Consider the following 15,076-nt stretch of genomic DNA (forward strand, 5'->3'; position numbering starts at 1 on the left):
TCTGTGTAAGTGAGAATATGATCTCAGAACACAAGGTACAAGGTGTACAACAATGCCAAATGGCACTTCACAACGATGATTTTGGATGTCTAGAATTTAACTGGTTGGTCTCAAATATATCCTTGGCAAGACAGAGTTACCCACACTCTTCCTGATTCTTCCCAGTACTGTTAAAGGATACCTATTGATTCTGACAGACCACACATCCAAACTGCTTCCAGACTGGGCTCAGCTCTGCACGTTCATGCAGCAGTGCTTCAGATCTAATGATTCCTAATGCAATCAGTTGCATGGACATTATGATACCTAAATATTCGAGTTGAGCCTGAAAACAACACTGGGTGAGAGAACTGTACTATTATGTAAGGGAGTTTAGCTCTACATTATTTTAAATAAAGGAGAATGGACTACTTATGTCAAGAAACAAAACCAGATTACAGTAGCCTGTGTTTTGTCTCATACTGCCACCTACTGAAAAAAAGCAAGCTACTTCTCTACAAAACTTTTCTGTTTGTGATTCTTCACACTTCATCTCATAGCAAGATGTGATTATATTTCCTCAGATGCAAAGAAATCTGCAAAACCTTCTACTCCTCCATTCTTACCACCATATAATGCTGGAAGTGTACAGCATGTACAAATATCAAGCCACTATTCATGAGACACTAAAATAAGCTCCTGGGCCTACTGCAGAATCCAAGTGCCTGGATATCACCCAAGGAGAAAGTTTAAGAGTGTTGTGAAGGTCTAAATAACTAAAGCTGATGGGTTGTATCAGTCAGCACAACCTCTGTGCTGAGGGAATGATCACATGCTTATTCCTGTACTGCCTGTGGAGCCTGTTTATTTATCCAAATCAAGCATAAGATAATTTAACAGAAAAATGTAAGAAATAGTGAAATGACAAACCAGTGAGGATCACTAAATATTCTTTAGCACGTTCCTCAAATTCAGTAATTTTGTAAGAGACAAACTGAATAAGCCATTGAAGAGCGTTTGACTTCCTACTTACCCCCTTCTCTGTTGCACAAATATCTGTATTTCCATAAAGCGTTCCAAGACCAATGACTTTGCCACCATTTGTCCGTATATCAATTTTATGGCTCTGAAAAAGGTTTAAAAAAAAGTCATCACTTAGAATAACCATAATTAAAAAACAAGTTCTTGTTTTTCAAGTTTTACCACATTAAGCACCTTAGATGACAAATTCCCATTTTACTGTGAAGGTTTCTTCTCAAGTGATTGCCAAATGTGCCGTTTATTTCATAGAATGGTTTGGGTTGGATGGAACTTTAAGATCAGCTCCTTCCAACCCCCCTGCTGTGGGCAGGGACACCTTCCACTGGACCAGGTTGCTCAAAGCCCCATCCAACCTGGCCTTGAACACTTCCAGGGATGAGGCATTCACAGCTCCTCTGGGCAATCTGTTCTGGTGTCTCACCACCCTCACAGCAAAGAATTCTTTTCTAATATCTAATCTAAACCTACTCTTTTTCAGACTGAGGCCATTCCCCCTTGTCCTGTCACTACATGCCCTCTATTTTCCCAGTGAAGTCAAACTCAAAACAAGTCACCTTTCCCCTTAATTTTCCATACAGGTGAGTGGTTGTAGTTGGTTTTTTTGTTGTTGGTTTTTTGTCATCATTTTTGTTTTAACTAGAAAAACACTCTCTCACTATCTGTTGAACGAAGGAACAGGGGAAAAAAGAGGGAACTCAGTGTCTTCCACTGAAGATGTGTGAGACGCCTGGAAATTCTTGTCATCAATAGCACAGTCACAGAGTCAGAAGTAATTGCTGAACATGGCAACAAAATTAAAGGGTCTCTCTGGTCTCTTTGTCACTGCTGATGGACTGTGATAAGAAGCAGGAGAAAAAAATTAAAAAGAAGCAGCACCACCTTCTCAATAAAGAATTTGTCAATAATTCATACTCTGAAGAAGACCTAGATCTCATAACTGTATTTTGAAATTACTGCTGTCCTCAGTTGACCTAGAGACTTGGAAGGGATAGGTGAACTGGATTTTAGCCAATTAAAAAATAAGAAAAACTCGCACCACTGAATAAAAATCTCAATAAAGCAATCCTCAACAAATCTCATTGGCTGAGTAATGCCTACTACACCAAAATTGCCAGACAAAATTCGTTAAAAAACCTCATACAGAATACTCATCTTTTCTGTTGAAGCATTAGCATCCATGATAAAGGAAAGTAGATATGAAATCTCTAGGTCTTTTGTAAAGACATCATAGAGTATACCAAAAATCAGCATGACTTTTGGGGAACAAGTTATACAAACAACTTCTTGCAGTCTGTAGCAGTGACAAGAGAATTAGCAGTTGTGATGTTTGCTGGTGCTCTTGAGTGATCCCCACATGACCAGATCTTTTTATTTGAAGTCATTCATTGATCAATGATCAATGATCTTTTGCTCTCTACTGTGAAGAAAGGTTTGTGAACAGTATGACAGCGAAGCAATACTAAACAGTTTTAATCCATCCAGGAGAGGGCACTGTCACTTCAGTTTGCTCCGTAAAGCATATTCCCTAAAGGAGAATCAGGTCTTGTGCTCCGCTACCGTATCTAGTCTATAAGGTTTTTAGTAGTTTTGGAAAAATCGTGAAGGTTAATACTTCTGTTTCTTACTAATGATTCTGCTTCACTGACAATACAGAGTATAATTCCTGAAGCTATAGTAGAAAAAAATGAGTTGCAATCCCTTTACTAGAACTACAGTACTTCTTAAAAACAAGATGAGACTAAAGCCTGGCTGCATGGCTAAGAGATATTGTAACTGAACAGCTGTTTACTCTTGCAAATACCTGTATGGTTCCAATTTTAATTCAAACCCTTCATCTTGCTACTTCAGAGTCAATAAAATCCAAGTGGCAACATATCTTCTCTAGTACTGTTTGTTAAAGCCATCACAGTAACCAGAACAAAGACAAGCAATCACCACTCACAACCCAAAAGAACACTTAGGTTAAAAAAACCCAAAGCCTCATAATTTAACAAACCTTTGTTTTAAAAAGAATTTCAGTTGAAATCTGTCATTCTTTCTTGATACTTTAAAATTCTAGAAGCCTTCTGGGACAGAGTCCTTTCTTTCACCTGAGGCTTAAGGGAGCAAAGAAGCTTCCTGTGGCCACCAAATCAGTGGAAACAGAGGCACACACACAGAGGAAGAATCAATTTTTACATTTGCAGTTTTACGAATCAAGCAAGGCTCAAAGCTAACAGAAGAAAAAAGCAACACTAAGCTCATCTAAACTCTAGGGAGACCATGAAGGAGCCGGTCACAAAAGCTTCAAACTGGTGACTTTGCAGCCTTCTTTTCAGTTCATTACAGAATATTATTTCACTGTTACTTGAAGTCTCAAGAAAAACAGAGCTGACTCAATTTTTTAAAATTCAAGATTTTTCACATCTCAGACTGTATTTGAGACAAGATTCCCAGGATATTAAGTTAGCAGTCTTTCCTCAATATCCACTTTTTCCATGACATCGTGAAAACTTCTTGATATGCCAGCAGGCTGTGATTACTGTTATTATTGCTGGTTAAAACCACCTTGTTTTCTCATATTATGTAGTTTCTCATGCACTGCTATTGTCACTATTGTACAGAGTAATTTTTAACCAGATCTTTAGACAGGCAACACGTAGTTTTTAACTTTTTGTTAGATTTTGTTACCTTCACATGACTACTATGGCCAGTTACACAGAATCTGAAAGATACAGGTTGTCTGTAGTTCACTGAAGGTGGAGTAAACCCAGCTCTGTTGCATATTAAATCTCCACCTAGGTTCGGCTTCCCCCATGTGTGTTATAAAATCACCTCTTACCACAGTAGAGAAAAATGTTGATTTTTTCCTATCTCAAAAAAACCCCCAAACTTAAACTTCGAAATTGCCATATTTGAAATGTCCTTCTTTTGAATTTATATCAATTCCTGCAGGTAAAATTCCAAATCTTCAAGTCAATTTGATTCCAAGTAGCACCTAAGTCAGGTAAACTGTGATTAGTTTTACAAAAGCTTATGTCAGCAACACTGAAGTCTTAACCTTGAAGAACAACAGGGTCATGATTCTGATATATACAGTATTTATCAGATATATTTCAGTCAGGTATTTTAGACACATAAAGTGTAACTCCTGATTGAAAATTAAACTACAGGGTTTGTCAAAAGCACTGATATATCAATTATAAAAAAAAAAACCCACAGAAAAAAGCAGCAGCATGCTGCAAAGTCTTGATTGAGCAAGCATAACTATTAACCTTCTAGACAGGAAACCCCAGTCTATCTTTTTTCTTTGAGGGGCGAGGTGGACAGAGATTAGGCTTATTACTGTCACTGTGCTGTCTTCAGCTATCACACATACATGGACTTTGTGTCATAATTGTACGCAATAATTAAAGGTGAGGTGCTACACACACAGCAATACTATGAGTGTTACAATGAAAAATATCAGAGTACTTCTCAGCTCCAAAACTGGTATTTAGATTTTTGTACTATATTCCACTACACAATCCCCTTTCAAACACTGTCTGAGTGGGAGGGTTCTCTGTACCTTTATTGACTGCAAGACACTAGTCCCCTTCTCCGTTTCTATTTTGCAGTTATCACATTCTATTTTCTGAATCTTCACGCAGCCAGTCCCTGATGTTTTGATATCCAAATCTAGAATTAAAAGAGTTTTATTAGCAACAGAACGAGGAAAGTCAGATCTCTTTAACACAGTGTTTGATCACTTTATAGAGTAACTATATGTAGTAGGGAAAAAAAGCAGCTTCTTTCTTACTTTAGAACCTTCTTGCAAAGTTTGACCATGCACTTTCAATTGCATGACTAGTCACTATCAACAATCCACACAAAGTTCAGTAAGCCTGGGTACAAGCCCTCCAGCTTCAGGAGAGAACATTGAGGCAGCAGAGTGACTATAACCTCTGGAAAGGAATCAGCAGGGTGTGGTCCCTTAGTGAAGTTTTATCTTTTTTCTTTTTCAACTCCACCTCCATCTCACAGCTACCCTAGTCACCAGTTCTATTTCAGGAGAATCAGAAATTCTCCTGAGACATTTGGGCACCCTGACACGGGTTTTTGGGGTGGAAAACTGGTAGGTTGCCTGAGATCACACATAGAGTAATAAGGTTCAACAGTACAAACACATAGGCCTTGCTTAGGCCTGTGCTGCTCAACTAGCCAGTGGCACAACCCAAAACTAGGTATAGAAGCATTTGCATGTGTCATTCTTCCCCAGCCTTCTGGAAAGCTGACTTACTCCCCTGGCATGTTTGCCTCTGAATCACCTCACCTTGTTACTGTTCATGCTCCCACAAAGAAAAATCACTAGGTCTTGTAGATAATAAAGCAGCAAAAGCATTTGTTTTGCCACTTGAGCTCACCCCCAAGTCTAAGGAACTGCGAAGAAGTTTGACCATGTTAGGTCTGGGGATTCTGACTACATTGATAATAATTTATATTAATGATCACCATGAAGACTGGCAAAAGGTAAAGGCAGAAGTGGGAAAAAAAAAAGTGGGTTTCTTCTTCTAAGGATAGAAGGTAGAAAGAAGAAAAAGAAAACAGGATTCAGAAGTGTTTGCTGCAAGATACGTAACTGAAAGACTAAGAGAGATAGTGAGCCCCACTACTCTCTTAAGAAAAGAAACCTTCACTTAAGCACATGTGAAAGTCTTTCCTTCACCTCCACTGCCCACTAAGGTGACCAGCAATATCAAAAGAAGAATCAGAGTATGCACAACCAGCTTTGCCCCAGTGAGATTGCCAAGTCAGACCTGTGACCCAGCAGAGCCTGAAGATCAATACTGTCACACCACTACTCAGGACAGGTGCTGGAATCATGCTGACAGTAAGCTTGAAGACCATGAAGCTGAGAGACTGGGAGGTCCAATTAACAACAAATGAAAGTTCTGCCACCTGACAAACCAGGAGAACCCAAGGGAGAGAGCTAAAACACATAACATCTTTGCTGCAAGTGTGTTACCTTATTGCCCCAGTAAGCAAAGAGGTTAAATTTAGTGAAGGATGTAGACTGTGTTCACAAGTAACAATTCCCTAAGAAAGAAGGCTACAAGAGGTGGACTGGATAATTCCCAGAATGTTGCTTTATTTGCAGATACTATTTCCTTAGTCTCTTCACAGAAGACTTCCAAGAAAAAGATACTGTGACCAAGACTGTAGTCAAACTACATTTCTTTAAGTAAACTCTATGATACACTTTGAGGCATGTAAAAGCACAAAACCAGGCCAAGTGGACTGCTGACTACCATCAGAGGCTCAAGGGCCACCTGTACAAGGTTTTATGTTGGTAAAGCCTAAACAGTTTCACTAGACTAAAAATATCTGAGTGATATCTGAGCTATTTCAATTTGATCAATGCTGATCCACAGGTTCTGAAGGTTAGCCAAAACTTTTACATAAGGTTTTACTTCTCAGGGAGCAGTTGGATTGTTTAAACACAGTTCCCAGAGAGACACAAACAGAAGCACTCTCCAAATATCTACATTTGAAACAGCATGTCCCTGCACAGCAAAAACCTGGAGAGTTCAAAAAGAAAGCAATGTTATTTTTGAAATACAAGCTGTCTTGCCCAAAACTGCTCAATTTCCCCACTGGAGTACTGCACAGTTCTTCAGAAGATCTACATCCAAGACTTCTGTTATTTTGCTTTCTGAGAAGGGACTCCCAAAAGCCTGTTTGCTTGTGCAAATCTTTGAATTCAATCAGCTCGATACCCTCTTGCCCTTCTTGGTTCTGTCAAAAAGGAAAAGGCCTGGGAGCAGTCAGTTTAGCCATGATACAAACTTACTTAGACTTTTACAAGAATAAGTTTTTATTAAACTTCTGATCCTGTAGCACATATTACGGCCATAATTTGAAAGGTGGGTTAGTAATGTAATCCTGGCTGTATCAAACATGGGTGCTAAAAGAAGACACGGAAGTCTGGAAATTCATGAGCGTGCTGTTAAGAAACACCAGGGATTTCTGAAAATATACTTTGATCCTCTGCAGAGTCACAGTACTTTGCTAGCCTTGATATAGCAAAAATTAGTGGACAAGGAATTGAGTCCCCCTGTCTCACAGACTTCCTCAAAAAGTGATAGACATCTCCAAAAAGAAGCAAGCTAAAAGTTCAGTAATATTGCCAAAGAAATTTTAACAAGAAGGAACAGGATACAATCTGTTTCAGTGCAAAAACTGCAGAAATAGCCAGTTTGATTCCTCCTTAGCAAAGACAAGGACTGAAGCCAACTTTAGCCACACAAACCTCAAAGAATACATAGAAAGCTATAATTTTTGAAATAGACTGAAAAATTATTTTCAAGTGACTCAGCAGCCCTAGACTACTAGAATAATCTCAAATTATGGTTATACAAGACCTCAGTTGAGTTTACTTCTGAGTACTCAGCCAACGTACATTAACCAGAAATCAAAGTTCTTCAGGTTTAATTAGCACATGCAGTTCAATATGCCAAGACACAGGGTTCTCACTATGTGCTCCAAAACTACAGCCATGCCTCTACACTGTTCCTGGAATAATCAGATAACATATATATGAGGCCTGAAGGAAAATAAATAAACTAGATTAGAGAGGAATTCATTGACATCTAAAATCTATGAAGGTTAAACGAATCAGAGGATTATCAGATCATGTATGATATTGAAATACTATACAGTGCTTAAAACTAGACACTAAAACAGAAATAGAGGATCTGTTAGTATTTGCCCTACTAAGCTGCTCACAAGTTGCCTTTGGTTTAAAATTCATACTTAAGTTCAGCATCTAGCATCTTCCACACATGCTCTTCAGGCTCTAAGGAGTTGTGGTGGGGGGAAAAAAGTTTTCCCGCTGGAGTTAAAGAAATGGTAACCCCCGAGGGGGTGGTGTCCCTTGGAGTTGAGCCAATCAGCGCTCCTGCAAAATATAAACATATCACAACCAGACTGGAAAAGAAGGAGGAGGTAGTTCTTGGAGGGGAAAGGTGGCCACGTTCTGAAGCCACGAGGAGAGGGGTCCAGAACCCCGTTGGGGGCTAGGCCCCCCCCAGCCCCAGCTGGGGGGCTGCAGGAGCTTGGAACAGTGTTAGACTGGGCCAAGTATCTGTAGCTAGAAAGGTGGGAGTTTTTCCTCCACTGTGACTGGGCAGCAGGAGCAGCGGCAGAGACAGCAGTGAACAGAGGCTATGGCTGAAAGCCAAGAGATAAGGAGATGCAGCAGAGATGGCATGCAGCAACACAGAGAGAACTCCTCCAAGGAGAGAGAGAGAGCCAGCAACAGAGCAGGACTAAGCTCTACAGAGAGAGAGAGTTTGGGGTAAGAACTGAAACAAACTCCCCAAACCCCTCTGAGACCTCCTAGAGAGGAGGAAGAGATGGACTCCTATTTGAGAGGAGTCTTGGAGTACAGCAGCACCGGAGACAGAGGAGCTGAGAAGCTCAAAGATGTCCCAGAGCTCGACCAGGACGGCCAGATGGAATGAGGAGGGGGTGACCTTGCTCCCCCCGCTGCTGCTGCCAAGCTGGCAGTTGAGACAGAGCACAGGAGCTCTGGTGGAACTCTTGAGGCAAAGACTTTCAACTGAAAGCTGCCCAAGACGTTCTGACTCAGAGGTAAATCCCCTGAGGAAGGGACTTTCATGAAGATGCCCCTGCACTTTGTGATATGCCCGTGGTGAAGTGAGTTTTGTCCCTGCTGGCAGTCCACGGGTGAGACTTTTGTTTGGAGTCGAAGGGCTGAGAGGGGGAGAGGAGACCCCCCCTTGTGTGTATTGGAAAGAGATCCAGCTACAATGATCCAGCTACAGCTGCTGCATGGAAGAAGAGAGGCTGCTGCCCTGAGAGTGGAAAGGATCTTTCCTTTTCCCTTCTGGACTTCTGTTGGAGGGAGAATAGATCTGATCCATTGTAAATACTGATTTATCATAGGAGAGATAGTTAAGATTGTATATATAATTATATTTATTTTTATAGTGATTTCCCCCCATATTGAGTCTTGTGTTGTGTCTGGAAAATCCATCTCACACTGGGGTGAGATGTGGGAGGGGGGGCTTGGACTCGGGAATTGGATTTTAGGGCTCTCAAACTACGACAGGAGTTTCAGATGACTTAGAGCTTCCTGGATAAGCTCCAGCCTAAATTGCGAAAGCTGTTATGAAATGCCTTAAATTCCAAAATGAAGAAAGAAGCTAGAACACTGTAAAGACATTCACATCAACTTCTCAGCTTCTTACAGGTAAGTGACAAAAAGAGTTCAGACAAAAAGGTCTAAGCAGAGCAGAGTTAACATCCTCCAGCAGAGTTAACATCCTCCTCACACATTCAAGACAGGCCAGAGAAAAGCCAAAGTCTTGGCAGAGCAACAACAGTTCCTTTCTGGTTTGAGATGTGTTTTTACAAGGGATAAGATCTTTTGCTTATGCAATGATATTTAATGGATAATTCTTTTCTAAATAAACAAGAAGAGCAACTCAAGCACAAGTTAGAGGTGAAAGGACACAGTAGAACCTCACTGGCAAGCAGCAATTCTACTTCACTGAGTAAAAAAAAAACAACAACTTTACATTTTAAGAAAGATATCCCCAGATATGCTTGGATAACAGCATGAATAGACAATACTAATATCATGCTAATTATGGGGTGACAGACAGCAACTCGTGGAAGGGCACTATAATCCACAGACTGTCCATGGAACCCGAACTGCATGAGCTTACCACAAACCCAAGTGGAACAGCTTAGAAACCTACAAATTAAGAAAAACTGTTTCAAGACCATAAGATGGCCTGCAGTGTTGGCTGGCATTCAGAATATAGTAAGAATCTCAAAGACAGGACAACAGCTAAATGATTTTTTTTCATCGATTAGGATTCATTATTGAGACCTTTAGGAAGGTTTCCCACATTGAAACTCTTTATGAAGCCTGAGATTCTCCAGATATTAACACAATGAATTCTATTTCCCAGGATAGAATTGACTCATAATAGTCACTCAGAGATCCTGGAGAAACTGAAATATTAAATGATCAACAGCTACAGTGGGCAGACACACCTGGTACCAGAGAACTGAAGGGTAAAAACACAGGTTTGTCTGATTCTCAGTAATTCTGGGATGGACTCTATGAATGTACTACAAACAAGACAAAGCAATCTTTGCATTTGCCAAGCAGAGGATGAAAAGGGGGGGGGAAAACAAACTAAGATTGTAAATGAAAATTATTAGTGAAGAGTCAAAACTACAAGTCCTTGCGGAAGAGAGTCCTGTTCAGTGACAGAGTCAATGAATATAGAGGTAACAGCTGATCTCTTTAAGAGAATGAACTTGGATTTTCAGATAACTTTAACAATATCCTTAGTTCTATACTGTCTTTCAGCTATAAGCTATGCACCACCTTCAACACTACAACAATTTGGAAATTAGCACAAATAGCAAGGTTGAAAAATTTTATCAGTGACACCAAATTATTGAGACTAGTTAAAAACTCACTGATGAACTGCAGAAAGACCTTAGAATACCACCTACTAAAATGATAAAATAGCAGGAAATTGAATTGTGGGACTGTGGCAAAAGGCAGGGAGTTTACCAGGAAGTTTTCACTCTGAAACTGTTTACATGTGTGCAGGGACACCCGGAGGAGAGATCCATTGAGGGGCTGAGCTGTATCAGGCTCTGAAAATCCTGTGATGAAAACAGTTGACAGCTAAGAGAACATTCAGATGAAATAGCATTTATGTTTGTTCTGCTCTTACTCTTCCCTGAGCATCTGTTTCTGACTGCTACCTGAGAAAGGACAGTGGGCAGCTGGACTTGTGGTACAAATCAGTACAGCCATTCTAACACACTGAGGGCAGGAAGGGTGAGATGCCCCTGATTTTATTTACAAAATATCTCTGTCCATATTAGTTGCTAGGAAACAAAACAGACCATATGTTTCAATAAACATATTTAAGAAACACCCCTTCAGTTACAAACAGAGTTAAAAAAAAGTAAGTTATAGGAATAACTACGGCTGGAAAATGTGAGAATGATGTTATGTCAAACCCATGGCACTTCTCCAGTTTGAATTATATACAGTTCAGGTCCTTCTAAAAGAAAACAAGGGGGAAAAAGCACATTGTAGAATTTTCCCTAAAATACAAGGGGGAAAAAGCAAGATAAGATAAAAGGTGCCATATGTCTTTGCTGTATCATGTTCTACAGAAGTCACAGATGACACAGAGTTTGCAATCTGATGAGCGCTTTAAACTTTGTAACTCAAGTGGGGCATTTTGTTTGTTTGAGGGGGTTTTTTTGGCACCTGTTTTGCCTAAAATGCATTTTGGGTTATGAGTTATTTATTAAAAATAAAAAGTTGTGCTGATGGTGTGGAAATAGCTGCAACGTTATTGTATCTTAGAGTTACAAAGGCACCATAGATTAAATAGGATTAAATCTGACTTCTAACAGGTATGGGCACAATCTGCAGAGCTCTGGTTTAGCTTTGAGCACTTCTACTTGCACAAATCCATAGGAGATAAACGGGAACAGCCCTTGGAATGCAGGCGTGCACAGCACATGCTGAGGATGCTGCCTCCGAGCCGAGGTTACGCCTTTTTTGGAGCAGCAGGTGCCAGAGCAAAAACAGTGTGCTGTGAACTACCACTCACCAGCGAGAGCTTCAGCGCTAACTACTGCTGACAAAGAGGTCCGCAAATCGAAAACAACCAAAACATATATCCAAACACCCACGGAGTCAAGAAACAGAAACCCCGGGGCGTTCTTAGCGCCCTAATTCGCGGGGGCACGATGCCATGCCCGCACACCGGCTCCCAGCCGCAGCAGCGCCCGCACAACTCCCGGCGAGAACCCCACCCGGGGGCTCCTGCGCACCCACCGAACTTCACCGGCGTCCGCACCTCCACGGCGGCCTTGCTGTCCACGCCGTCCGCCACGATCGCCACCTGCCCCAGCGCCTCGTCGTGCTCCACCCGCACGGGCTCCCGCTCCCGCCCGCGGGGCGCGGGGCTCCCGCCGCTCACGGCCACCAGCACACGGTCCGCGCCCGGCCAGCGCTGCGGGTCCAGCGGGCGGACGCTCACCTGGCACGGCAGCCGCACCCGCAGCCGCCCCCGCGGGCTCACGGGCAGCGCCCACTCCCGCGGCGCGGGCGGGCCGGGGCCGCTACGCCCGCGGCGCGGGGGGACGGGCGGCGCCCACCGCCCGCCCGCCGCCCGCACGGCCAGAGCCGCCCAGCGCGGGGCAAGCGCCCTCATTGCCGCCGGCGGGGCAGGAGCCGCCGGGAGCCGCGGCAGGAGCGCGCGGAGCGCCCGGGACGGACGGGACGGAGCCGCTCCCCGGGAATGGCCGTGACCCCCGCCCGGACACGTGACGCGGCTGCACGCGGGGAGCGGCCCCGGCGCGGACGGTAAACAGGCGGTGGCCGCGCCGCGGGGGCTGCTGGGAGCTGTAGTTCTGCAGCGCGCGAGGAGAACCACGGCCGAGCCCGCGGGCCTATCGGCGAACGGGGAGGGCGGGGCATCGCAGGGAGTCTGCTGCGATTGGGCGGCGGGGAAGGACGCCGGAGCCAATCAGGAGCGGGGGCGGGCGGGAGGATGTGGCCCGGTTGCCATAGCGACGGGGACGCCGCTCTGGCCGGAGGGCCCCGGGGGGCCGGAGCCGGACCGGGATTGGGATCAGGGCCGGGGCCGGGAGAAGGAAAGCCACCGCTCCGACGTTGAGGCGGGAAGTGAATCCAGCGGCGGCGCCTCAGCCCTGTTTGAGGAGTTCCTGAGTGCGACCTCCGGCGCGGGGCCCGGGGCGGTTGCCCTGTGCCGCGCGTGAGGACACGAGGTATCCCGGGGCGTGAGGGCCTTCTCCACGGTGCCTCAGGCTGGGAGTGGCGCTGCCAAGCGTTGGTTTCCAGTGGGAGAACCGTGGTGGTTTGGTTTCAGCCCTGTCGGCTCCCTGGCTCGGCAGCCTCTGCGCCGCGGGATTTGACAGCGGCGAGGAGGAGGCAGGATGAGAGGGATGGGAGCGGGGGAGGCGGCAGGGCTCTGGGTCGCAGCCTGGCAGAGAGGCTAGCTGTGTTAAAATATCCTCGGTCAGAGGGTGAAGAAGCAGTTGGCAGCTCTACTGGAAAACCAGGGGTTCTTTTTTCCCAAGGTGGTAGTGCGAAGCTCCAGAATCAATCTCTGTCAGTAAGTTTTGATTAATGTACTATTTATTGTGACTGCTTTTTAGCAGTTCTAAAACAAGGCAGATAAATATTTTCCTGAGCTCTGTACAGATGGGCCATGAGAGAATTGTCCTTACAGGGTTTACAAACAAGTGGGGAACCATTTAATTCAGTTTAAAGGACTTTTTCGGCGTTCATAGCCCCCATTATCATTGTATAACAATTAAAAATAAATGAGGTGGGGCAAGTGAGCAACAGATGATGTGGACTGCATTCATATCAGAGGTGTAGTTTACTGCCAATAACAGAAGCGAAATATGCACAGTAAGCTGCATTGTCTTAGCAGCATTGCAACACAAGAAATAATAAAGTCTAGGTGTGTTACTTCATTATTGCCTCCATTTTGCACTCCATGTGTTGTTTTTCTTCTTTTTCATAAATGATCATGCAAACATGATACTTGCTCGTCAAACACTTCAGTGTCATTAGCCTTATTTTCATTTCTATCACTGTCTGGCAGTGGTTATTTATGAGCCTGAAATGACATCTCAGTGTCATGTCAAGAGGAAAGAATATGGCCCTGGCTTTTTGGTCCATTGGTAATTATCACTGTGGAAAGTTTAATAAAGATCCATATTTGTCAATAAAGCCCTTCAAGTTAACTTATTTCATTGGTTTACATCGTTCAATCTCAAAAAAATTCTTAGATGAAATACAAAAAGGGCCAGCTTGCCTTATGATAGTTTAGTACAGAGAAATAGAATTCTAGAAAGTCAAAAATGCATTGAGAAATATCTTGGGACATGATGGAGGATGGAAGTTACTTTTTTCAAGTGTTCAGAAATAGTTGATTTTGGGGGGAAAAAACACTACAGAATTCTCACTCTTAAGACTGAATACCAAATTTGAACATTAGGTGGTTTGCCAGGGAAACAGTTACAGACAAGGAGTCTGATGCAATGTGCAGGGATTCCACTAGATGACAGCCAGCTCAGCAACTGACTCTGTAGTTCGACTGCTCCGAGGGAATTCGGTCTCTAGTTAGGTCGGGCTTAACCACTGCCCCCGTTTATCCCCGGGCCAGTGCTGCTGTTCCTCGTCCCTGGCTCCTACCTCCTCTTAAACGACAGTGCTGCTTTGCCATGGCCCCCTCCTCCTCCAGGGTCTTGGTACTTGATGCTCCTCGTGTAGGCAGAGGTTTATCAGCACCCACAACCCACAGTAAACTGTGCTCTCCATCATCTTTAATACTGTCAGGTTTTGTGTAGTTGAGGACTTTGTTCAAGAAACCATTCCAAGACACTTCAGCTATGTTTGTATTTCACTGTTGGTGTTGGACTTTCTCATTAGATACAGTCTAAGCATACTTATATGGCTAAAAATGAGAAAAACAGATAAAAAATATTTGCTGAGAAGTTCTTTCTCTATACATATGAAACCTCATGTTTTTAATGTTTTACTTATCTCATCTATATTTTTGCCATATTGATTCAGTTTAACTTTCATGCTCTTGTTTGAATCAGCTGGTATAGCATGTATAGACTCTAACAGTAAAATGAGATTTATTTTCATCTTCAATTTTCTGACTTGTCATTTGCAGGAAAAGAAATCTATATCAAATTTACAAGTGAAGATGTAATTAGAGCTCCACTTTCAAGATACCTGCATGATTCCATGATTCCTTAGCAAGTTACAATGCTTATTTGCCATTTTGCCACATAGTAGTGCTGTTGTAAGTCAAAGAATATTCAGTATTTCATGCAAAAGATAAAAAACCCCTAGAAGTTATAAAGTGATATAAAATAGGTTTTCAGCCAAAGCAAAGAGGTGCTTTTAGGTGAAGATGAGAGAGAGATTTCAAGGGAGGAGGAGTTAAATAAAAAGGATCTATGAGGGAGGCTGTAGAAG

General features: G+C 43.1%; 2 protein-coding genes across 6 annotated transcripts in view; one reads left to right on the forward strand and one right to left on the reverse strand.

The window, feature by feature from the left end:
* FAM185A (family with sequence similarity 185 member A) overlaps window positions 1–12,386 on the reverse strand; it is a 60,729-nt gene extending 48,343 nt beyond the window's left edge. For both annotated transcript variants that reach the window (XR_010430925.1, XM_064656414.1), the window contains exons 1-3: window positions 11,888–12,386; window positions 4,568–4,677; window positions 1,013–1,105 (exon numbers count right to left, since the gene is read on the reverse strand). Coding sequence is in view for 1 of the 2 variants with exons in the window: in XM_064656414.1 (XP_064512484.1) it covers window positions 1,013–1,105; window positions 4,568–4,677; window positions 11,888–12,266 (582 nt within the window). In the remaining variant the exon portion in view is untranslated. The remainder of the gene's footprint in view (window positions 1–1,012; window positions 1,106–4,567; window positions 4,678–11,887) is intronic.
* An 11-nt stretch (window positions 12,387–12,397) lies between these two features.
* Window positions 12,398–15,076, forward strand: part of CCDC146 (coiled-coil domain containing 146) — a 69,835-nt gene continuing 67,156 nt past the window's right edge. For 3 of the 4 annotated variants that reach the window (XM_064656396.1, XM_064656402.1, XM_064656404.1), the window contains exon 1: window positions 12,632–12,843. The gene's annotated coding sequence lies outside the window, so the exon portion shown is untranslated. Of the gene's footprint in view, window positions 12,419–12,631; window positions 12,844–15,076 lie in introns of those variants that run through there. The other variant, XM_064656398.1, reaches the window with a different exon arrangement.

This window comes from Pseudopipra pipra, chromosome 5, assembly GCF_036250125.1.
Source record: "Pseudopipra pipra isolate bDixPip1 chromosome 5, bDixPip1.hap1, whole genome shotgun sequence".
Taxonomy (NCBI): Eukaryota; Metazoa; Chordata; class Aves; order Passeriformes; family Pipridae; genus Pseudopipra; species Pseudopipra pipra.